The sequence below is a fragment of the Phascolarctos cinereus genome, unplaced genomic scaffold, assembly GCF_003287225.1.
Source record: "Phascolarctos cinereus isolate Bilbo 61053 unplaced genomic scaffold, phaCin_HiC Scaffold_3;HRSCAF=262, whole genome shotgun sequence".
Lineage (NCBI taxonomy): Eukaryota > Metazoa > Chordata > Mammalia > Diprotodontia > Phascolarctidae > Phascolarctos > Phascolarctos cinereus.
This window is the reverse complement of record NW_027555736.1, coordinates 88261806-88287782: the sequence shown is the minus strand read 5'-3', so window position 1 is coordinate 88287782 and position 25977 is coordinate 88261806. Positions and strand designations below refer to the sequence as shown.

Genomic DNA, 25977 nt, shown 5'->3' with positions numbered 1-25977 from the left:
CACAGTTATGATTACTATCTGTGTCTTTTCTCCATCCTTTTCCCCCATTTATGCTTTTCTTTTTCCTTTTTCCTTTCCCCCTTCACTAGTGTTTTGCTTTTGACCACGCCTCCTTCAGTCCCTCCCTTTTATTATCCCTTTCCCTTTTCTTCCCCTTTACTCTTACTGCTTCTTCCTCCCTTCTTTCCCCCCCCTTTTCTTTCCCCCTCCCTTTTCTTTCCCCTTTTCCCTCCTACTGCCTATAGGGCAAGTTAGATTTCTATACCTAACTGATTATGTTATGCCCTTCTTGAGCCAAATCTGATGAGAGTAAGGTTCAAATAATGCTCCCCCCTCCCTTCTTTCCCTCTGCTGTAATAGGATTTTGTGTCTTTTCCTGTAATGTAATTTACCCTTGTCTGCCTCCTCCTTTCTCAGTACATTTTCTAAGATCAGATTGATCCACTTATTTGGATCCATTTAACCCACTTGATTAGATTTTTTTTTATCATTACATCAAAGTCAACTAATATCCACCCTCTTTATTTATATTTCTTTAACATGGTGTAATAACAATACAGTTCTCAAGGGTTGCAAGTGTCATATTCCCTTGTAGGGGTTTAAACAGCCCCCCCCCACTTATTAATAACATATTGTATATTTCTGTCCCATTTACCTTTTTTAAGTCCTTCTTGAGTCCTGTACTTGATGATCAAAGTTTTTGTTGAGCTCTGGTCTTTTTATCAGGAAAGTTTGGAAGTCTCCTATTTTGTTGAATATCCATCTCCTCCCTTGAAAAATGATGCTCATTTTTGCTGGGTAATTGATCCTTGAAAACTTTTTTTTTTTGAGGCAATCAGGGTCACACAGCTAGTAAGTATAGTAAGTGTCTGAGGACAAATTTGAACTCAGGGAGATGAGTCTTCCTGATTCTAAGCCTGGTACTCTACCTACTATGCCACCTAGCTACCTCCCCTAACCTCTCCTTTTTTAAAGAAGGCTATCAGTCAGAATCCTGTTTTGGGAGAACTGAGGTCTGAGATTAAAAAGAATGGAAGTGGAATGGGAAAGCACTGAATAGGGAATCTTGCTACCTGAACTACCAGCTAACTTGATAAGTAAACTTGGGCAAACTGCTTGACCTTTTGGGGTCTCAGTTTCCTTCTCTGTAAAATAAGGTTGACGTAAAATGAGGCCAGATGACTTCTCAGATCCCTCCTAGTTCTAACATTCTGTGATTCTCTGGTGCTGTCAATGACTTACCCAAAGTCACACAATGAGGAAGCAGTCCTGAAATATGACTAGAGCCTGGTGCTCCTGGCTTGAAACCTAGAGCTTCTTCCACTGCAGAAATGAGGCTTAGTCTGTCAGAAAGATTTTGTAGAGGTGCCTTTGGAGACCTTTGAAATCCTGAAAGAGGAGTGGGGCAAGGTGAGGGTAGAGACTGGCAAGGTCCTGCAATGTTGATAATGGTCTATAGATTGTCACCACTTAAACTCTTTGAAGCTACAGAGACAACAGAAACAGGCTTGAGGTATTTTTATATTAAATAATCTGAGCTCTCTGTCTCTCTCTCTCTCTCTCTCTTTCTCTGTGGAGAAAGAGAGACAGAGACAGAGAGACACACAGAGAGATGCTGAGGCCTCAGTTTTGTTCTAGATGAAAGTCAAAGGGAATGAGTGGTCTGGTGTGCTGATAATTCAGGGTCATGCCATCCAAATGAGAAGGGACTCTATGTTAGCCAGTTCTCAGTGCCCATCACACATCTGAGTCTGCTTGGTCTAGGGCATGTAAATGAATCAAGGGGACAGAGCTCAGGTTCACCAGACTGCCCTTCCCCAAGTCTTCTGTTTGTCCTCTTCCTTCCAAGGAGGATTAATGCTATCTTCATAGTCCAGTTAGCTTCAGACTAAGCTCTATGAATGGCACTATGTAGTGGGTGTGGGTGTATGAAAGGGTAAAGGACTGAGATGCCTAAATCCATCTGTAGCAAAAACATTTTGGAATGCTATCCTCTTTCCTCTTTTCTTCTCTTTCCCCCATTCTCTCCTTCCTCCTCATCAGAGGACCTAGATTTTAAACCAAGCTCAGTCACTTATTATCTGGGTGACCTCGAACAAATCATTCAATTTCCCCAGGACTCAATTTCCCCACCCATAAAATGGGTGATTTGGACTAATCTCTATGGTTGCTTTCAGTACTAAGTCTGTGATTCTGCATCTCTTCCTCTCTTCACTCATAGTTACTTGGCTAGCATAGTTGTAGGAAGGTAAGGTAGAAAGCCACAGTTTTAAAGCCAGAAGTCACCTTCTTGTCTGAAAGATCCTATTCTCTTTCCTTATCTTTATCATTTCCTTTGGACCCATACTCCACTCCCCCCCCCCCATATGTGGTGCATTGTTATTTACTTTCGAACATGCAGATTGGCTCAAGGTTCTTGTTGGGTTCCAGGTCTTCTTGGTGGCCTTCATTAGCGTCCACTTGGGTTTCCAGGTTATTATTGAGGCAAACCAATGTGGTAGGCCCCAGGTGTGTCTAGCTGCTTGGTGGGATTTGGGAAAAGCATGGAAAAATTTAGTGTTCTTTAGAATGTGCCCAAACCTTCTGTGCAGATTTAGTGCTGTATCAACCAAATCTTCTTTTGTTGCTTCATGTTGTTTGCAGATGTTCAGTTTTGTATAGGCAGAATCCAGGAAAGGTGTGTTTGGCTGCTAACTTGATCTGTGACCTTCAGTGAGACATGTCACCTCTCTTGAGCCTCAGTTTCTTCATCTGTAAAATGTGCCACATGATTTCAAAGATTCCACTCAGTTCCAAAATTCAATGGATACATGTGTGCATGTATACATGCATGCATTCATATACATGCAAATATCTACATGTACACTCATGTGTGTATATGTGTGTATGTGTGTAGGGCAGCTAGGTGGCACAGTGGATAAAGTACTGGGCCTGGAGTTAGAAAGACTCATCTCCCTAAGTTCAAATCTGGCCTCAGACATTTACTAGCTGTGTGACCCTGGGTAAATCATTTAATCCTGTTTGCCTTAGTTTCTCATCTGTAAAATGAGCTGGAAAAGGAAATGGCAAACCACTTCAGTATCTTTGCCAAGAAAAACCCAAATGGGGTAGCGAAGAGTCAGACACAACTGAAACAATTGAATAACAACAACAAATATATGTGTCCATATGTATGTATGCATATATGTATGCATATTACACATATACATACCTTTAGATATACACACACATGCAGAGAGAGAGAGAGAGAGAGAGAGAGAGAGAGAGAGAGAGAGAGGAGAGAGAGAGAGGCCCCAGTGCTATTCCCTAAATCTCTAAATCTGTCCGGGTATTTTTTTGTAAGAGGACGAAGAGCCAAAGCCCAGAGAAAACATTGCAGTTTGTTAGTGGCAGAGAGGGACTTAGAACTCAGGTCTCCTAGTTTCAGACAACTAACTTAACCTTACTTTGTCCTTCCTTACTTCCCTTTGAAAACCAATTGCTTTAGATGTGTTTCTCTTACTCTCACTTACCCTTCCACTAGACAGACTACCCTAGGGAGGAGGCAGGAGCTAGGCTTTTTGGGCCACCTTCCCAAATAGTGACTACTCAGTGATTTTGTCTGGAGCCAAGCACCACCTCATTGATGTGTTAGTAGGACACGATGTTAGACCAGGTCTCTTAGGACTCTTTCTTTGTTTTCTTCCAGATTTACAGAGTTTTTGGACCCATTCCAGAGAGTCATTCAGCCAGAAGAGATCTGGCTTTATAAAAATCCATTGGTGCAATCAGACAATATACCAACACGCCTCATGTTTGTAAGTATTGGGTGATTTCATGGAACATTCGATAGCCCTCTAAATTTTAAATAAAAAAAATTATATTTATGTTTCTGTCAACTAAAAAGACCTGGGAAAATTGGATAGGAATAAGAACTTATCAACTCCATTTAATTAAAACTATAGAATTCCAGAGTTGGAAGGCATCTGACAGGTCATTCAATTCAAAATTGTGAGTGAGCTATTAGGGTAATGTAATAAATAGTAACTACTCAGCGCTTCAGGAGAAAAGACAGCATAGCAGAGTGCACAGTCCATTGGCCTGGGGTGCAGGAGACATTGCGCCTGTTACCACTTTGCCACTGACTGGCTATGAGACATTGGGCAACTCACTCTACCCCATTCCCATGCCTGCCACAGGACATAGACTTTTTCTTTTTTTTCTTGGTTTGGACCTAAAATTTCATCAGTCCAGAAAACTGTTGTCATGCAAACTCACTTTACTGTTGCAGATCTGCAACTCTAGTTGGTGATTTATAGTCATCCAGGGTTGCCTGAGGTACTGAGAAGTCAAGGGACTTGCCCCTAGTCACACAAGCTAATATATGCCCAAGAGAGTTATACCATAATTTTGCTTAGACCTTTCTTTTATCCATTTCTTTCTCTTTTTTTTTTATCCATTTATTTTTGGGAAAAGGAAGACCAGACCTGTGATTTCATTGGTGTAGGGACCTTTTGGTAAGGAAGCCCCCTTTACCAATTATTGGTACCTACTCTGCAATGTATGATCTCAGACGGTCGCTTAGCAAAGTGAGAGGCTAAATGACTGATTAGGGCTATGTACCAAGTAGGTGTGGGAGCCAGGTCTTTGATCCCAGGTGCTTTTTATTCAGAGACCAACTCTCTATCCACTTAGTGGTGTTGACTTTCAGCATCATTTGTTGACATTATTTGATGAATTGGATTCCATTGGGACTATAAGATTTAGTGTGGATCTGTAAAAATACAATCAATGAAGTGTGTAAATTTCTAATACCTATAAAAAAGTGAAAATTATTTTTCAGCACAGGCCTTCCTTCTGGCAAGGACAGCTCTCTAACTGCTAAACCATGTTGCCTCTCAGGGTTTCAAATTATTCATCTGTGAAATTAGAGGGTTAGCATATATGATTTCCAAAGTCTCTTCTCATTCTAGTGTTCCATGAGTCTGTGTATACTCGGAGAGAGTGAATGTCGAATCCATTGTTAGATGTCTGTAAGGAAGGAAACTTGGTAGCCAATGAACTGATCTTCTTATCTGTTGACCCTATAAGAAGAGCCTGGAATTGTGGATGAAATCATAGCTAGTATAGATAAAAGCTCAATATCTCCAAAGTACAAAATTTAAATAGTGTGTATATCTTAATAACTAAAAGGTCTGGAATTTAAGAATACCTCAAAGGACATCAATAGAAGTGCCCCATCCTAAAGAGGAGTAATTTTATAAATCAGTCTTGATGTCCAGGACAAAAGCCTTCCCTTTGTGATTACACTTGAAGGAGGAGTGATGACTTTAGGATTTTGTCCTCTGTCCTTTCTACAAAATTATTTATCAATCTTGGTTCTACCTCTGCATAGCCATCACTTTTCCCATTCTCTACTTTAGGGCTGGGTGGAAAAATACCAGAAGAAGATGTTGAGAGGTTTTATTTTTCCCCCTCTTTTATTTTCTGTTAGCCTGATGTGTATAGATTGTGTTTAATTTGGAGTTTAATTTTGAAGAGTGAAGGACTCAGTTCAAAATAACCCGCTAATTTACACCTTGAATTCTGCCAACTTTCCTAGGGTAGGTGAAATTCTGAGTTGAAAATAAGCAAACAAAACTACTTGTTAGATATCACACAAAGACTATTTCTATTTATACATCATTAAACCCCATGCCACTGATTGCCAAAATGATCGAGTCAAATGCTTTAAATGCCTCTACAGAAGATAATTTTGAGTTTGAAAAAGAAAACCACAACAGAACATCTTTGGTTTTATTGATGAGATCACTTTAATTAGTGATAATTGGAAGAATATTTGTATATGGAAACGCATTCCATGCAAGCATAAAACAATCACTTCAATTGATTTCTGATAATTAATTTTCATCCACAAAGAAAAGCTGAATTTCATAAATCTGAGGGAAAAAGATGAGGACTGTGCTGTGGAGATTGTATTTTCTTTTGTTGTGAGTAGTGTGATTGGGCACCTTTCCATTTCAATATAACACAGGTTATCTTGAAATCAAAACTTTCTATCATGTCTAATCAAATTAGTCTTATTGCTTTAATCAGATAAACCTTGTATTTGTCATTTATCTGCATTTTAGGTCTCTCAAGCTGTAGAACATAATTTTGGGAATTAATTTTCATGCCAGATTGGTGGAAATTTGTTACAGAGTCCTGGATTTATTAACAACAGACTTTTTGAAATCTAGAGAGAAAAGCCATGAATATTCTAGCTTCAGACACAAATAAGATGGAGGCACATTTGCATGTTGGCAGCTAGTAGAGAGGAAGCACTGAAGAGGTTTTTCAATGTTGCATTTTTTTCAAAGGATAGAAGTGTATTCAACTTGGTTGTATCTGCAGCTCTTTTAATGAAATAAGTTCAGTCTCTATTTTGTTAATACTAGTTGATGAATTTCATTCAGTTGGGCCCACAAGATATAGTGTATATCTATAAAAACACAGTCAATGCAGTGCATAAAATTATATATATATAATATAAAAGTGAAAATTATTTTTCAGCGCATAAATTAAATCTGGTCTTCTGGGTGCTATTAATAGAGACAATATTAAAGATATTCTTTTGGCCTTTCATAGATCCTTTCTAATAGCCTAGATGTGTAGTAGTCAGGTTTATAATTAATAGGATATATTTTTAACAAATGTTTAATTCTTTCCAGGAGCTCTGAATATCTTTATATAATACCTTAGAAATTGGCCATATCACCAACTAATTAAGAAAAAGATAGAAGTACATCAAAGCTAGAAGAAATGATAAAAATAAGAAAAGACCAAGAGTAATATAAGACCTTTGATCCAACTTATCACGCAAACTTTTGAAACAATCTATTGACACAAACTTTTGGTTCAAAGAAATGGGACATGGGCAAAAATAAAGAGAATTAACTCAATAACTATCTCTTAGAGAAGTGTAACCAATGCAAAACAGTTGCTGCAGGGAAAGAATACAAGAGTCCATATGCTTCCTGAGACAACAAATGCTTGACTTCCTTGCCAGGTGGAGAGATACAGGCAGCTAAAGGTAACATTGGTTTAGGGGACAAGCATATTTGCAATATATTATAGGATATATTACAGAATGATAATTATAAGTAACAATTATTATTAGTATAACATAGAACATAATTATAGGATATAAGCAAATATGAGAAATATTGCCTACTAAAACAGTGACAAGCAGTGGAGGAGAACATGAGCCTGCTGAGCATTTCTAGGAAGGAGAGCAATAAATAGAGGTGAAATGGAACAGATGTACAAGTATTTCCAAAGTCATATATTGTATCAACAATTGGATTCCATCCACTCGATATTCCATGTAAGTGGCAATAGAATTTAAGAAAATTACTTTGGGAAAAGTGTATAGACCTCACACCTTCTGTCCCAGAGGTAATGCAATTTTCAAGGTCTTCAAGCATCAGTTTGTAAGACCTTTTGGAGATGAGGATTTCCAAAGAATGGACAATGGTATAAGGGTAGCTATTCCCAAAGAAAAGCAACTGAAAAGACCTCATAATCCAAATCCCAACATTCTCCTGTCTGTATAATCTTTATGACAATAGTTTATACACTGAGGATGTCCCAGATGAAACTATGTGAAGGCAGCAGGCAGGTTTGCACAGACAATTTTCTATAGTGAGTTATATCTTCATAGTAACACAATTACCAGAAAAGTATAGAAATGTCAATATGCCTGGGATTTGTTGATTGCAAGAGACCATTTAGTTCACTATAATAAAATGCAGTTTTATTGGCTCTTCTCAAGCAAGGTAACTCCCATAAATGTGTTAAAATCATGTATGATGCCAAGACCATGCAGATAACTTTATCATATGATCTGCTGAATACCATCTTCAAGTAAGGCACCATAAAGGGAAACATATGCTCACCAAAGGTGATTCCCATTGCTATAGAGAGGGCAGAGGGAAAATGGATTGAATATTCATATAGTGGTTCTCCAGATGTTCTTGTTTATGGACAATATTGTATTCATTAATATTGTATTCATTTCATCAATCCCCAGAAGAGGTATCTAAGTGAGATCCAAGGTTACCCAAAAAAGCTTGGCTTTGGCAAATGTTGCCCTGGTGTCAGTGAAGATCCAGAGGAAGGCAGTCAGTGCATTGTCTGGCTCTTCCATGGAGAGTTTAAGGAAAAAGAGGGATTGCACAGGGTTGTGATCGGCACTGGTAGAGGGACTATATGTGCCCCAGATCACAAATACACTGGAAAAGAAGACCTAAGAAATGAATATATTGGCCTCTTATCTTATTTAAAATATTTCTATTGAAACATAAATGTCTTATATAAAGCATATTTTCAATGCAGCTTGAATTGACCCACATTTTTTCCCCCTTCTTGTGCAAATTAGCATTTTGGCCATTTTAAAATTTGGAGTTCCTTTCCTCCCTTTCCCACTCCCCTTACCAGTCACCTTCCCCTTTCCTTTTTCTTTCTTTCTTTTTGATAACTAATCTTATTGGCCTAGTATTTCCCAGATGATATAATGGATAATTTCTCAACAATTGAGCATAGGTAACATGAATGATTTTACAACAGAATTATCTAACAGTAAAGTTATTTCATCAGAAGTTTATTAAGCACCTACTGAGCTGTCCTCTAGGACATATTCCCTGCCCTCATGGAGCTTACAGTCTTGAAGTGGGGAGGGGAGGAAAAAGAGACACAGAGAGAACAGTGACGTCAAATAATAAATGATAAATAAGGCCATTACAGAAGTACAAAGTGCTGTGCTAGGAATGGGGGATGGTCTTTGTCAACAAGGGTATAGAAAGGATAGATTAGATAAAGCTTTATAGAGGAGATAGAACTTGAAATGTAAAAAATGGATAGCAATTCAGTAGGCGACGGGGAAGAGAACACATTTATGACATAGACAGCAATGGGCGCAGGGAGGCAGAACATGGGGTGTGTTGTGGGAAACGGAGTCTTTCAGTTTGACTAAGCCTTAGAGTATGTGGAAGAGACTGATAAGCTATTAGACTGGAAAGTTAAGATGTTACCTATAGTGAATGCCTTAAATGCAAGGCAGAGGAGTTTGATTTGTCAGCAATTGGGAACCGCTGAAGATTTTTGAGCAGAGGGGCAAAGAAGTAATCTCAAGGATCATTTGCTATTTCAGTGATGCTTTCCACTGAGTAAGAACACCTTTGCAAAAATGTGAAGAATCTGTGATTTTGTTGGTATGGGAGCTCTTTGGCAATTCCTTCTACCTATACAGATCACAATCATCAGTGATTATTAAATTGTGAGGGCTATCTGAGGCACATAGAGATTAAGTGACTTGTGTTGGCTCACATGCCTAGAAAGTGTCAAAGGCTGGATTGGAACCCAGGTCTTCCCGAATCTAAATGCAGTATTCAATCTACGCTACCTCACTGCAGTGAAAAGTATGGTTTACTTTCATCATAAAAGAGGCTGCACCCTTTAGAAAGGCAGCAGAGAATCAGAGGAAATTTTTGACACATTCATTGTACATCCCTCCTTTTGTCAAGAAAGAGAGAAAGTACCTTTCTTTTCTCATTCATATTCACAAAACCTCAATTGACATTTTCCATGATATTCCCAAGCTGTCAGTAGCCTTTATGGAAGATATATCTTTTATTTAAAAGGGGTCATAATTCTTATCTGAGAGTGCAAGATACATCAGAAAGTCTCCAGTACCTCCATTAAGGATTTATCAGGATTTATTCTCTTCCACTTTGGGACTTATTTCTGCTTTAATTATGCCCTTTTTCATGATGCCTTTAGTATTAGCCTATTTGGTAGGATGTCTACCTCTGTGATTTCCTTGGTATGAAATCAACAAGCCCATCTATATTCCTAGATATCTTTAAGAATAAAATCTCTTTATTCTTACATATTTTTTAACTAAAAATATCAAGATGTCTTCTGGCTACCCTTTTATTGCAAGTCAGAAGATATATTATTATTGACCTAACCAGAAGATATATTATTATTGAATAGTATTATTATTATTGTTAATAATAATAATAGCTAGCATTTATATGTTACTCTTTGTGCTACTCTTTATATATATTTGCTCATTTGATCCTCACAAGAACCTAATGAAGTATCTGGTATCATTACCCTCATTTATAGATAAAGAAGCTGAGGCTGAGAGGTTATTTGCCCAGGGTTATATTGTTAGTGTCTGACTCGATTCCCAACTGTTAAGTTCAACACTCTATCCACTGTTACACATAGTGGCCTGTTATCACTTTGATTATAATTTAGAAATAATATTTTATACTTAGGGTTTAAGGTGCTTCCTAAGAAGACAAGTATGAAATTAATTTGTTTAAAAAGTTGACAAAATATTGGCAAAAGAATATTATGATAGACAATTTGATTTTTATCCTCAAGATTCATAGAATGTTAGAGCTGGAGGGGACCTGAGAGAGATCACTTAGGCTCTTAAAAAGTCAAAGCTATTTTTACTTTTCTTTGTGATATGATGTAATTACTTGCCAGCAGCAGAGAATATTCCTGAGGTGCTTTCTACAAATGCAAAAGTGATTTTCATACACACTTTACAACTTGCCTTTTGATTGAATACTTAAAATCAGCTAAGAATTCTTAATGGTCCCATTTGTCATTTGCCCCAGGGGAAAGTTCACCCCTGTTTAACATTTATACATAATTTGCAACTGCAACAAATAATAACAATAAACTCTGTACATAGGGACTCATTCCCTTTTCCTCCCTTACCCTATAATACCACTGAATGCCAGGGTATTTTCCGAAACAGTCCAGATGGTGGAATATAGCAAATCAGTTTCCTGGAGGAATGGCCAACTTTCTACTTGTAGAAAATGTCTCAAAACTTATATTGCCACTACCTTCATTTGTTTAGTCAGTGAATTCCTAGAGTCAGGCTCAATTTGCTTACATAGGTCATGAACAAATGAGATTTGTTAATTAGTAAGGAAGCTGTTTACCTATGGCCTTCTCATCTGGACTCTGTGGTATCCCTAGGTCCTCATTCATAACCAAGAGCAAAAGTTGCCTAGAGCTTATATTTTTCTACTCGTGTTTACCCAAGGAGAAGGCAAAACTACACCATTACAATGTCCCCAGAGGATCTGAAGAGAATAGGTAACAATTTTTCTCAGGAAAAGAATGAAGTGATCAGATAAGTATTTTTTTTCTTCTACCACTTAAAATAGAATGAAATCATGCAATGCAAAGCACAGAATAATTAAAATGTAGAATCAGAATGTAATTAATGTATCTCTTACTATGATGAGAAGCAACAGAACATAACGAAGACAGAGGGCCAACACTGGAGTCAGAACACCTAGATTCAATTCCTGCTCTGATACATATTAGCTGTGCAGGCATCAATGCCTCTAGGAGGCTCTCTATGACCCAGGTTCTTACATTTATCATGTGTGTCATGGACACAACCTACATGTAATAATGATATTAAATTACATCTTGCCATGCAAGTGAGGCTATCTTCCCATTTAATTGCTATTCAGTGCACTAGCATGGTAATTTATTAAGCAGTTGTGAAAGGATTAATGAGAGTCAGTCAGCTAGCATTTTTTAAAAGCACCTGCTGTGTGCCTGCCATCTTATTAAATACTAGAGATACAAAGGAAAGTAAAAGACAGTCACTGCTCTCACAGACCTCACAGTCTAATGTATCATGCAAGTAACTATGTATAAATAAGATATATACAGGCTAGAGATTTATCTCAGAGGGAAGTTACTAATAACAGTTAGGGGGGCAGGGAAAGGATTTTTTACAGAAGATGGGACATTACTTAAGATTTTAAGGAATGCAAGGAAGCTAGGAGGTAGAGATGAGGCAGAGCATCAGGCATGGGAAACAACCAGTGAAAAGGCCTGAAGTTAGGAGATGGAATTGTCTTGTTCGAGGAAAACCAATGAATCCAGGGTCATTGTATCAGAGTATGTGGAGGCGAGTAAGGTGTAAGAAAGCTGAAAAATAGGAAAGATTCAGGCTATGAAAGGCTTTAAAAGTGAAGCAGAGGATGGGGTTAGCTTCGGGGCATAAAAATACAAAGACTGAACTAATCTGTACTCTTTAGGAGCTGACATTCATGTGGGAAGATATAAGAAATGCCTCCATAAATACTGAAAAAAAAAATGAATACAAGGGAGTCAAGGAGTGAGGCTACTAATGGCTGAGGGGATCAGGAAAGGTTTCATGTAGAAGATGGTGCTTAGCTGAGCCTTGAAGGAGGAGAGGGATTCAATGAGGCAGAGGTGAAGAGGAAGTGCAGGAACACCAAGATCTGGCAACTGATTGGAGATGTGATATGACCTGGAGAAAGGTAATGAGTTAAGGAAAATGCCAAGGTTATGAATTTGGGAGAAAGAAAGAATGGTGGTACCTTAAAAAGAAATGGAATATTTTAGCACAGGATGTGTTTGGGAGGGCAAGATGATGAATTCTGTTTTGGAAATATTCAGTTTAATGTATCTCTGGGACATCCAGTTTTCACTGTCTAGTGTGGGGCAGTTAGGAGGCTCAGTGGATAGAGCACCCGCTCTGAGGTCAGGAGGACCTGAGTTCAAATCTCAGACACTTGACTCTTACTTGACACTCAAAGCCTCAGACACTTGACTCTTACTAGGTGTGTAACCCTGGGCAAGTCACTCAACCCCATTGCCTAGTTAAAAAAAAAAGAAAAAAGAAGAGAAATGTTTTGTAGGCAGTTGGTGATGTCATTCATCCATCAACTTGCATGTATATTAAACATCCATCATGTGCCAGGCACTGTGCTATAGGACTAAAGCTCAAGTCAGAGATTAGGGCTGTATGTGCAGATTGTTGGTCATCTGAATAGAGATTAGATGGGTGTAGAGAAAGAAGGAAATCCAGGACAGAGCTTTGTGGAACGCTCACAGACTAGGACAGGGTTATAGATGATGACACAGGAAAAGTGACAGAGAGAAAGCATCTGATAGGAGGAGAACGGAGAATAGTGTCTCAAGACCCCAAAGAGGTAAGGCATAGGAAGCTGGGTGGTCATCAGTGTTAAATACAGAAGAGACATCAAGAAGGATAAAGATCTGGAAAAGACCATCAGAGCTGGTAATGAAAAGATCATTTAAAAACTTTGGAAAGAGCAATTTTAATTGAGTAATGAAGGCAAGAGCTAGTTTTAAAACCAAGTGAAAGACATAGTTCCTGTAGAGATGAGTGGCCAGCTTGTTTTTCTACCTCAGTATGAAAACTTATCTCACAGAATTGCACAGAATTTGAGAGCTGGAAGGAACTTCCATGGCTCCCTAATCCTATCCCTATGTGGAAGGCATCTCTAGTATGAAAGAATGGACAAGTGGTTGTCTACTCTCTATTAGAAGACTTCCAAGAAGAGAGAACTCATTGCCTCTGGAATCAGCATGTTGCACTTTGGGTTGGTTTTCATTATTAGGGAGTTTTCCCTTGCATCTCTTTGTAACTTTGAACCATTGCTCCTGATTCTTCTCCCAGGTCCAAATAGAACAAGTATAATGCCTCCTCTACATGAAAGCCCTTCAAATACTTGAAGACAGTTTTTATATTTTACCTCTAGTTTTCTCCAGGCTAGGCTGGCCCTCATTTTTCGTTGACTCTTATGTGGCGTGGACTCGAGACCTTTTATCATCTTCATTTCCAAGCTCTGGATTCTCTCTGAAGTCCTTCTTAATGTCCTTCTTAAACTGTGGCATGCAGAACTGAACATGATACATCATTTGAGGTCTGATGAGGGCAGAGTTCAGTGGGAATGCCATTTCGCTATTCCTAGAAATAATACCTCTCTTTTGCAGCCCAAATTTGTGTTAGCTCTTTTGGCCAACATATTATACTGCAGGCTTATATTGACCATGCAGTCTGTTAAAACCACTAGATTATTTTTCAAAACAACTGATGTCTAACCACAGCCTTCCCATCTTGTATTTGTGAAGTTGATTTGTGTGTGTTTGTGTCTGTGTTTGTGAGTGTAAGATTTTTTACATTTATCTCCATTGAGTTTTATCTTCTTAGATCCAACTCAAATTTTCAAAGGAAATGAAGCCAGACTTACTGGCTTATAGTTCGCATATATTTTTTCTCTTCACATATAGTTTTTCTCTTTTGCATAGTTTTTCTCTTCCATTTTTTTTGAAATTGGGACATTATTTGCTCTTCTCTAGTCTTTTGGCACTTCTATCTTTTTTCATGACCTTTCAAATGTCATTGAAAAGGTTGTCAATATCTGAGGATATAATTCATCTGGGCTGGGTGCTTAAATTCATAAATGACAAGTAGGTGCTCTCTTACTATCTTCTTGCTTATCTTGGATATCCACTCCCCAGAAGTCATATTCATCATGTCATTTCCAATACCAAGGTCATTCTCCTTGAAAGAAAAAGCAGATGTAAAATAAAGATTGAGTAGCTCTGCCTTCTATTTATTGATAAAGATTATTGTCTTTCCCTTCCTCCCAAGTAAATGTCCTCTTCCTCCTTTGATACTCCTTTTCCGCAATACAGCTTTAAAAAAATTCCCCCTTTTCTTGGCTTTAAATACCTTGCCATCGTCAGTTCCTTCTGACTTTTAAAAGTTCAGACAATGTTTTTACAAGACCATGACACACTCTTTTCCTACAACGATTCCTATCATTTTCATCTCAGCGACCAGTTCTTCCCTGTTAGTGAGAATCAGAAGCAAAATAAACTTTCTCCACATTGTCCTCATTTTGAAGGATGGAATTATCACCAGGGTAAGTCAAGGAGTTGCTAATTAGTCTGCTTTTGGCAGAGAAAGAATTGCAGCTGATGTCTAGATAACCAAAGTTCCCCATCATTAATCTATTAGGCCCCTATGCTAGGCTTGTAATTTATCTCTCAAAACTCTCATCTGTTTCCTGTTAATGCTCCGGTGATCTGGAGTATATATTCCAATAACAAATCAATTTCTTTTTCTCTTTTTACTCAAATATTTTCTGTCTCTGGTTCTTGGCTTTCTTCCCATGAATATACTTTCTTAATATACAGCGCCCTCTTTCTTGCCTGCATTTACTTATGCTTTTTCTTTTGAGTGCTCTATACCCATCCAGAACCACAGTCTAGTTATAGGTTTCATTTCACCCGATCTCAGAAGGTATCTATGAGACCAAATTTGCCTCTTTGCTTTAGGCCTTTTTGTTTCTCTGGTTTATTACCTAAACTTGCAGCATTTCCTATACAGGCATGTAGCTAGAGGGGTTTTGTTTGTTTTTCCTTTATTGGCTTCTTCCCTGGATTTTGTTTCATATAAGTTTCTGGGCGTCTCAACTGTTTTTCTTCTCCCTTCCTTGTACTTTTCTATATGGTATCTAATTAGGAAATGGACACCCGCATACACACATCAGCCCTGGAAGTCAGGGGGACCTGAGTTCAAATCTAGCCTCAGACACTTACTAGCTGTATGATTCTGGGCAAGTTATTTAACCCTATTTGCTTCCGTTTCCTCGTCTGTAAAGGAGTCTACTATCTTTGCCAAGAAAACCCCAAATGGGGTCATGGAGAGACACATGACTGAAATTACTCAACAACAACACCACAACAAATCTTTTTCTATTCCACATCCTTTTTAGCTTGAAACCTACTTGATTAAACTAATTAGATCTCAGAAAATATATTCTTGCCATAATTACAAGGTGCTCTTGCCAGAAGTCTGTCATCGCCATATTTTAAGCCATGGCTCAGAAGTCCAAATTCACTTCTTAGATGAAACCTTTACTGGAGAATGAAGTGGAGTTGAATAGGTTAACCAATTGGCCTGTGACATGTGATACTAACCCACTCAACATACAGCAGTTATTTCTTATTTCATACCAAATAACCTTCATCGGTTCCATTTCCATTCACAACTTGATATTAATGAAAGGAAAACTGAGGCACATGGTAGTTTAAATGGTCTTTTCATGTATTACAGCTATGACGGCAATCGAGTTTATTGTATACTTTTAGACCCTTATTGTAAGCATCAGCCACTTATTTCATGCACACACACACATCACCCATCTCATTAAGAGTTTTTCTCTCTATCATTTTAATTCTGACATTCTATCCCTACACATATTTATCCTTGCTATCCCTATCCTTTATTTTTAGGGGAAAAAAATAGTTCCCCTCCAAAGGATTTTGTCTTTCTCCCTACCTCTTGTTGTACTTCAACAATTTATAGCAATAATCCAGAATTTTCTGTGACTTGGTTAAAACAATTGAAGAGTATGCATGATGTTAATTAAATGAAGTTCATTGAAATAAATAGAAGAATTAATCACTATCATACCTATTTAACTACTTTTCTGAATGCCAGCCCCATGACCCCATTGAATGACTTAATCTGAACTACCAAAGTTTACCCCTTTTTTCCCCTCCCCCTCTTCCCTTCAGCTTCTACCCCTACCATTTTAATGGTAAAATACTTGCTAAAAATAGACTTATGCAAATGAATCTATCATTTGTCATTCTTATGTGAAATTGATACATGAGGAAATAGCTGGATCATGTTGAGAAAGAAGTATGAGGCTGTACAAATGACATTTAAAAGAAAGGAGAAGAGAAAGAATCCTTCTAAGTAAACATTTACATCATTGGCCCATATGGCATATTGTTCAGTGTTTCAATGAATTCCTCTGCTGGCAAAGCTGAAGGGCAAGAGTACAAGATGGGAAGGAGCCTGGAGGCTTTTTTGAGTTAGAGGATGCTTCCAGCCAAGTTCAAGGGGTTTCAGTGTGTCACTGTTTATGCTAAAAATGGACTGAGAAGCAGGAGTTTAACGGCAACAAGAGAAGGCAGGGGTTTAAATCTGTGTAGCAAGTCAAATATTTATTGAATGCCTTTAGTGGGTGGATGCTGAAGACACACAAAAGAATGAGATGCGATCCCTACTTGTGAGTTAGTAGGAACAATGATATAATGTACAAATATCAAAAATACTGGTAGCAATAGCAGTTTACATGTATATGATATTGTAAGGTTTATAAAGTTCTTTTTTTCCTCCTCAAATGACCATGTATTTCCTCATTTCAGAGCGTATTTTATCCTCCTGCTAGAATGGAAGCTACTTGAGGGAAGACACCGTTTCCTTTTTATTTTCTATCCCTAGCTCCTTGCAAAGTGCTGTGTACTTAACAAATGTTTATTAAATTTTCTTCAACTTTTTCTATAACAACACTATGAAGGAAGGCATTTCTTAATCCCCTCCTATATGCCAAGCACTGTGCTAAGCACTTTACAAATATTACTTCTTTTGATCCTCACAACAACCTTGGTGGGTAGATGTTATTACATCCTCATTTTACAGATGAGGCGTCTGAGACAGGCAGAGGGTAAGTGACTTGCCCAGGGGTCACTTGCCCAGGTGTAAGCATCTGAGGTCAGATTTGAACTCAAATTTTCCTGATTCCAGGCCAGAATTATACCTATTGTGCCACCTAACTACCTCTGAGGTAGATAATGTAAATGTTGGCATCTTAATATCACAGATAAAGAAACTGAGGCTTAGAAAGCTTCCATTCAAGGTTATGTGAGTTGGTCCTGGTCGTATAGCAGTGTTAGAAACCCAGAATAGAATAGAAACCCAGAAGCCTGAATACAGGTCCTGTACTCATAGAACAGTGAAAAGAGCTGGGTCTGGAGTTCGAGGACGTATGTTGAACCTGGCTCTGACACTTGCTGCCCTGTGTGACCTTAGCCAAGTCACTGTACCTTCAGTTGTATTGTCTGTAAAATAAGAAGCAAGATCTTTCCTCAGGTCTCTCTTGGCTTTAAATGTATGATCCTAAATGTTTGTTCATGATAAGGTCAAGTGACCAGACCCAGGTAAATTATATCTTCAGGAACTCAGAGAACTGACAGATATGGTTGTTAAGCCAGGATCAATAATCCTTGAAACACTGCAGAACTGGAGAAGTAGCAAAGACTTGCAATTCAGAATGTCCCATGTTGTCCTGACTTTTGAAAATGGGAAGAGAATAGATTGTACAGATGCTAGACCGCTGAGCTGGAGTTGAATTCCTGGCAAAATTTGCATGCATATTATTAAAGGGATCAGATGTGAACACCTAAAACAGGAATCAGCGATTACAAAGAACTAGCATGTCTTCACAGAGAACAGGCTGTAGCAGACTAATTTCAGTCATTAGGTATAGCTAGCATTTATAAAATGCTTTAAGTTTTGAAAGTACTTTGCATATTTTATCTTGGTTCGTCCTCCCAACGATCCTAAGAAGCAGGTACTGCTTTATCCTCATTTTACTGACGAGCAAACTGATAAGCAAAACAGGGCAGCTAGGTGACTTGCTAGATAGAATGTTGGGCCTGGAGTCAGGAAGACTCATCTTCCTGGGTTCAGATATGGCCTCAGACACTTACTGGATATGTGACCCTGGACAAGGCACTTAATCCTGTTTGCCTCAGTTTCCTCATCTGTGAAATGATCTGGAGAAGGAAATGGCAAACCACTTCAGTATCTTTGTCAAGAAACTGTGGTCAAAAAGAGTCAGCCACGACTAAATAATGACTAAAAAGTGAATAATTCCTTTGTTTGTGGAACTTAACCTGTTCCTTATTTTCCTCCACTCCCTATGTTACAAACGTCTAGATCAATTGGTGTTGTCTGCAGGGATGTGGCCTCTCATCACCATAATGGGGTGGCTGTTGGTCAAAATTGCTTGAATTGTTTTCCTAAACTCAAAAGATTTCTAGAGCCTGTATGTAGGGCAAACAAGCCTGCATTGCTACACTTGAACATATGCTCTATGGTCCCCTGATTTTCATATTTTGTAGGGCATGTTTTACTAGCCATGTCCCTCATGGCTCTTGGTTAGTGGGAGAGTCACCTCAGACATTTATTGAGTTAATGTTTAATCAAATGGAACATAATTAGTATGTCATAGGTTGTGCCCATTTCCCTCTTTACTAATTTCACCTTTGTATCTCAGTGAGGGGACTGCCCACTACTTGTTTTGCATCACACCTGGAGAACCACCCTCCATTCAGTTAGATTATGACAATAATCCAAAGAAAGACTGGGGTCTTCCAGGTGGATCGAAGGGGGAATGAGAAAGTCGATTCATTGAGGACCTCTACTCTATTCCAATCAGTATGAATCAATTTGATATGATAGGGGTTGTAATTATAAGTTCTGTGTATTTGAACTGCAGACAGTAACACCACTTGCGTAATCATAGGAAGCTAGCTAGCGGCCTTCCACCCTCATTTTTCCTTGTCATGATGACCAAGCCCAGTGTGGTGGAGGTGACTCAACTACATGGAAAGTTCCCCAATTATTTTTGGACCTCTGGACCATTTGCTTTTGTCCAACATGAGCAGGTGTCCATCTTATAACCACCTAGTCAGTGGAGATATTCCTTGCTTCAACTAACTTGTGACCCTTAGCTTATTTTAGCCTATGCATCATATGTCAACCAATGGAATTATTCTGTATTTGGTATAGCTGTTCTTGAATGTTTAGATATCTAACCCTATAAAAGTAGGGCTCTGGAAGGAGGGGGCATCTCAGATCATGAGGAAGATCCAAGGTCCACTTGATTAGGTGGGACCATGGACCCTTTAATAAAATGTCATTGGCTCAGAACTCTTGTCTCAGCTTCTCTTGTTGCAGGTTGAATAATTTCTATCCCTTTATTACACAAGTTGTGAGTTGCCAGGGGTCATATAGGTAGTCAATGTCAGAGGCCAGATTTGAACTAAAGTCTTCCTAACTCTGGGTCCAGAACACCTAGCTCCTTAGTTATTTGGTAGGATCGAGAGTTAGTAGGCTATTGGTTAGGGGACTGTTGTAGATATAGTTATATCTATATAGTCATATAGATATAGATTTTAGCAGAGCAATTGACAAAATCTATCATGCTGTTCTCATAGAAGACTGGTAAGATTTTGCTAGGCAGCAGGGATAGGAATAGATGGATTCAGAGCAGGTTGAATGGCTGGACCCAAACTAGCCATTAATGGGTTTTCTTTCATCTTTGAGTATTTTCCAGTAGAGTGACCAGTGTATCTCTGATTGGATATGAGAAATGGAGAAAAGGCAGAATAAAGGATGACTTTAAATTTGCTATCTAGATGGCTGGAAGGATGGTAATGGTTTTGACAGGAAAAAAGGAAGGAAAAAAGTTGGGCAGATTTCAGGGAAGAGATAATACGTTTCATTTTGCACATTTTGAGTTTGAGATACCTATTGGACATACATTGGTGGAAATGTCCAACAGGAAATTGGAATAGAATTTAGGAGAGAGTGTTAGGAAGTTTAAGTAGGTATCTTTGGGAAAATATAGCTTGTAACTTCTGTGATAATTGAACCCATAAGAGCTAGTGAGATTCCTAAGGTAGAGAATGTTAAGGAAGAAGAGGGCTTAGAATAGATCTGTATGATACAACCACACACAAGAAGTAATATGTAAATGATGATGCAGTTAAGAAGATTGGAAAGGAATGGTCAGACAGGTAGAATGAGAAACAAGGAAGGGCCATTTCATAAATATTTCCAGAAGGGAGGTCATGATCAAGGAAATAAATGAGAGAAGTTACAGATAATTCTGAGATTTCAAGCCTGGGTGACTAGGGAAATGGTGATACCCTTAACAGAAATGAAGATGTCAGGAGAAGGAACAGCTTTGGGATAGATTATGGTTAGTTTGTGAGCTAACAAGGTGGTAGAGGGCCATCTAGGTGGAGATACCCAATGAACAGCAGGAAATGTGAGTTTAATATGGAGATTAAGACTACATCTGTGGGGGAAAAAAGACTACATTTGTGGATTTAACAGTCCTGTATAGAGACAACAGTTGAAGTCTTAGAAGCAGATAATGTCATTCATCATGGGGAAAGGTATATACTATACATAGTAGTTGGCTAATACCTTTTTATTGAATGAATAAATAAATGCATATCAAAGAGAGAATAGAAGGCTGCTAGAAAAAAAATTAGATGGGCAGGCAGGTGGTGCAGTGAATAGATGACTGTGCTTGGAAACAGGAAGGCTCATCTTCCTGAGTTCAAACCTGGCCTAAGACACTTACTGGCTGTGCGACCCTGGGCAAACCACTTAATCCTATTTGCCTCAGTTCTTCATCTGTAAAATGAGTTGGAGAAGAAAATGGCAAATCACTGCAGTGTTTTTGCCAAGAAAACTCCAAGTGGAATCACAACGAACCAGACATGACTGAAAGGATCAAACAACAGCGACGACAACAAAGTGGCCGATTACTCACAGAAAGCCAAAGTGGCCTTGATTTTTACCTCGTTTCCGCAGAACCTTCCTCTGCTGGCTTATCATTGCGGCTAAGCTCCTCGGGGCTTTTCCTGTAGGCCACAAACTCTGGCAGGTCCTACTAAAAGCTTCAAGGACGTGCCCAGCGATGCACTGTGTGTCTGAAGTCCAGCAACACGCCTGGTAAAGTTCATAGACATTATCACCCAAAGTTTGCACACAGAATGATGAGTTTTGGAGGCAGAAAAACTCATCAATTCCACTCAACAGTAAACTTTTACTAAGTGATTACTCCATGCAAAGCACTGGGCTGACAAAAACAAAAATCCCAAACCACTTCCTGTCCTCAAGGAGCTTACTTGAATTCTCCTGGGGGGAAGGTGGGGAGTGGGAAGGGATGAGCCTTGTACTTAAATACTCCAATACACAGATCTACACAGATAACAACAACATTTACATAAGGCCTTAAGGTTTACAGAACACTTTACAAATGTTATTTCATTTGATCTGCACAACAACCCAGGAAAGGAAATTCTATTGTCATCCCCATTTTTTTTCGTGTGTGTATATATGAGGCAATTGAGGTTAAGTGACTTGCCCAGTCACATTGCTAGTAATTGTTTTGAACTCAGGTCCTCCTGACTCCAGGGTTGTTGCTCTATCCACTGCGCCATCTAGCTGCCCCTGTTATCCCCATTTTTAAAGACAGGGAAACTAGGGAAACCTGAAGTTAAATGCCCTGTCCAGGGTCATACAACTAGTAGTTATCTGAGGTAGGATTTGAATTCAGGTCTTCCTGACTCACTTTAAATAAGTAAATAGTAGGTAATTTTAGGAAATAGCACTAACTACTGATGAAGAAAAACCATCTATTAAAGGGAAGAAGGATTGTAATTTGATTCTACCATGACTTAAACTGACCTTCAAAACTAGCACTAAATAAGCTGCTTAGTTTTATGTGAGAGTTCTTATATGCACATATCTACCTTCACCAGATATGTAAATCTGATCTATTATTGGCATGGATTTGTATTTATATTGGGGCATTCAGTGAGTAAGGCAGAGGGAGGAGGTTGGTATTTGATTGGCAGGTTGCTCCAGAAGATAGCTCCCCCACACCTTGACCAATCCACAAAGGAAAGGCCTTATGTGCTAGTCTTCTCCTGGGGCTGTTTCAGAGCACTCTCTGATTTATCAATTGGGTTTGTTTTATGATGTCTTGGATTCTACCTTTCCCTCCTAAATGATCATATCTTTGTGCTGTGTATATGATGTGTCTATTTATATGTGCTTATTCCCCCTACAAAATGAAAGTACTTTGAGGGCAAGACCTGTTTGATTCTCTGTATTTGGATTCCCAGCACTTAAGACAGTAGCCAGCCCATAGTAGGCCATTGATGAATGCTTATTCATTAACTAATCTTTTTGTGCCTTTGTGGCTGAATGAAAATCCACTTTTATCATTGGTGCCTCTACAGGAACTTGTAGCAGCCCCTTATGTTTGGGGGTGATTAGCTGGGACCATAGTTTTACCAGTGGAATGGAATGTCACCAGTGGCCTACAGTGAGAATCAGATATCACAGAATCACATAGTTTAAGAGAACCATTCACAGAGTACTCTACATACCTGGATGATGGTAAACCTTTTCAAAAGCCAAGAACTCCAATTTGTGGATAGATAATGAGTCTCACTCTCAGTCTTCCACTGGCAAAGGCAGCTTCTGGTGGTCATCACTCTCCTGCTTTAAGAGTGTTCCAAAGTCTTCTAGGCTAATGGTTATCAAATTTTTTTTTGTCTCAGAACCCTTTTGCAATCTCAAAAACTATTCAAGATCCCCAGAAACTTTTGTTTGTGAGAGTTATATCTATCAGTGTTTGCTGTACTAATTTAAATGGATAATTTAAAAAATATCTATTCATTTAAAATATCAATAAAAAACTGCTACATTTTAATATAAATAATAGATCTTATCAAAATTGTTGTATTTTCCCAAAGAAGAAATTCAATGAAGAAAAAAGGCTATTTTAAATATTTCTAGGAAATGTTTTAATGTCTGGCTTTATAAAAGATAGCTATTCTCTTACCTGCTCTAGCATTCAGTCTATTGTGATATGTCATTTTGGTTGAATTATATTGAAAAAAATTTGGCCTTACACAAATATGTAGCTAGAAAAAGGAGGAGTATCTTATTAGACAAATAATGTTTTAGTATTATTAAGTATTTAATTTATTTATTATTTTCAGTATTATTTAGTGTTATTAAGAGAATAATTTTGACCTTGTGGACCCCCTAGAAGGCTATAGAGGACTCCTGGACCATATTTTGAGAACTATTGCTCTTGTTTTCAATTGGTGTGTAAATGTGAAAGACATGCTTTGCCCAACAAAAGTTATTTGTGAGTGTGTGTGTAAGAGAGATGGGGGCAGGGCAAAGGGAAGGAGAAAAGGGGGGAACAGAGGGGGGAAAGAGGGAAAGGAAGGAGGAAAGGGAGGAGAGAGAGGTGACAGGGAGAGGGGGGTACCTAACCATATCCTTAAAGACCTCCTCACATTTTTCCCCCAGCCATCTTTTTCTTTTTTTTTCCCCTGGTGTTCTTTTTTATAAATTTATTTAGTTTTAGTTTTCAACATTTACTTCCACAAGATTTTGAATTCCAAATTTTCCCCCGTCTTGCCCCTCCCTCCACCCCAAGATGGCATGCATTCTGAATACCCCTTCCCCTAGTCTGCCCTGCCTTCTATCTCTTCCCCCCCCTTCTCTTATCCCCTTCCCCTTCTATTTTCCTGTAGGGCAGGATAGCTTTCTATACCCCATTTCCTGTATTTCTTATTTCCCCATTGCATATGGAAACTTTTTTTTTAAACATGGGTTTTTAAAACTTTGGGTTCCAAATTTTCTCCCTTCCTCCCACCCCACCCACTCTCATTGAAAAGGCAAGTAAGTTAATACAAGCCATACATGTGCAGTTATGCAAAACACTTCCATAGTAGACATGTTGTGAAAAACTAACTCTATTTCCCTTAATCCTATCCTGCCCTCCCATTTATTCTATTCTTTCTTTTGACCCTGTCCCTCCTCAGAAGTACTTCCTTCTGATTACCCCTTTCCCAATCTGCCCTCTCTCTATCATCCCCTGCTCTCTTGTCCCCTTCCTCCCCTATTTTCCTGTAGGGTAAGACAGATTTCCATACCCAATTGATGTGTATGTTATTCCCTCCTTAAGCCAAATCCTATGAGAATAAGATTCCTCATTTCCTCTCACCTTCCCTTTCCCCTCCACTGTAAGAACTTTTCTTGTCTGTTTTGTGGAGATAATGTACCCCATTCTACCTCTCCCTTTCCTTCTCCTAGTATAATCCTCTCTCACCCTTAATTTTATTCTCCAGATATCACCCCTTCATCTTCAACTCACCCTGTCTATCTATCTATCTATCTATTATCTATCTATCTATCTATCTATCTATCTATCTATCATCTATCCATACATATTTTTCCCCTCCACTACCCTAATACTGACAAAGGTCTCATGAGTTATAAATATCATCTTTCCATGCAGGAATGTAAACAGTTCAGCCTTAATAAGTCTCTTATGATTTCTCTTTCCTGTTTACCTCTTCATGTTCCACTTGAGTCTTGTATTTGAAAGTCAAATTTTCTATTCAGCTCTGGTCTTTTCATCAAGAATGCTTGAAAGTCCTCTATTTCACTGAATGACCATTTTTTCCCCTGAAGGATTATACTCAGTTTTGCTGGGTAGGTGATTCTTGTTGTAATCCTATCTCCTTTGCCCTCCGGAATATTATATTCCATGCCCTGCGGTCCTTTAATGTAGAAGCTGCTAAATCTTGTGTTATCCTGATTGTGTTTCCACAGTACTTGAATTGTTTCTTTCTGGCAGCTTGTAATATTTTCTCCTTGACCTGGGAACTCTGGAATTTGGCTACAATATTCCTAGGAGTTTTCCTTTGGGGATCTCTTTCAGGAGGAGATCTGTGGATTCTTTCAATTTCTATTTTGCCCTCTGGTTCTAAAATATCAGGGCAGTTTTCCTTGATAATTTCTTGAAAGATGATGTCTAGGCTCTTTTTTTGATCATGGCTTTCAGATAGTCCAATAATTTTTAAATTCTCTCTCCTGGATCTATTTTCCAGGTCAGTTGTTTTTCCAATGAGATATTTCACATTGTTTTCTAATTTTTCATTCTTTTGGATTTGTTCTACTGTGTCTTGATTTCTCATAAAGTCACTAGCTTCCAATTGCTCTATTCTAATTTTTAAGGAAGTATTTTCTTCAGTAAGCTTTTGGACTTCCTTTTCCATTTGGCCAATTTTGCTTTTTAGGGCATTCTTCTCCTCATTGGCTTTTTGGACCTCTTTTGCCATTTGGGTTAGGCTATTTTTTAAGGTGTTATTTTCTTCAGTTTTTTGGGGGTCTCCTTTAGCAAGCTGTTGACTTGTTTTTCATGATTTTCTTGCATCACTTTCATTTCTCTTCCAGTTTTTCCTCTACTTCTCTTACTTGCTTCTCAAAATCCCTTTTGAGCTCTTCCAAGGCCTGGGATGATTCATATTTTTCTTGGAGGCTTTGGATGTGGGAGCTTTGACTTTGTTGTTTTCTTCTGGTTGTATGTTTTGATCTTCTTCGTCACCAAAGTAAGATAATATAGTCTGACTCTTTTTGTGCTGCTTGCTCATGATCCC

The 25977-nt window shown here is 38.5% G+C and overlaps 1 protein-coding gene across 1 annotated transcript in view; it reads left to right on the top strand.

Annotated features, from left to right (window-relative positions):
- The window catches only part of PLPP4 (phospholipid phosphatase 4), a 214346-nt gene that overhangs the window by 71913 nt on the left and 116456 nt on the right, over positions 1–25977 (top strand). Inside the window, exon 2 of the mRNA XM_020988236.2 lies at positions 3689–3797. Coding sequence (XP_020843895.1) covers positions 3689–3797 — 109 coding nt within the window. The remainder of the gene's footprint in view (positions 1–3688; positions 3798–25977) is intronic.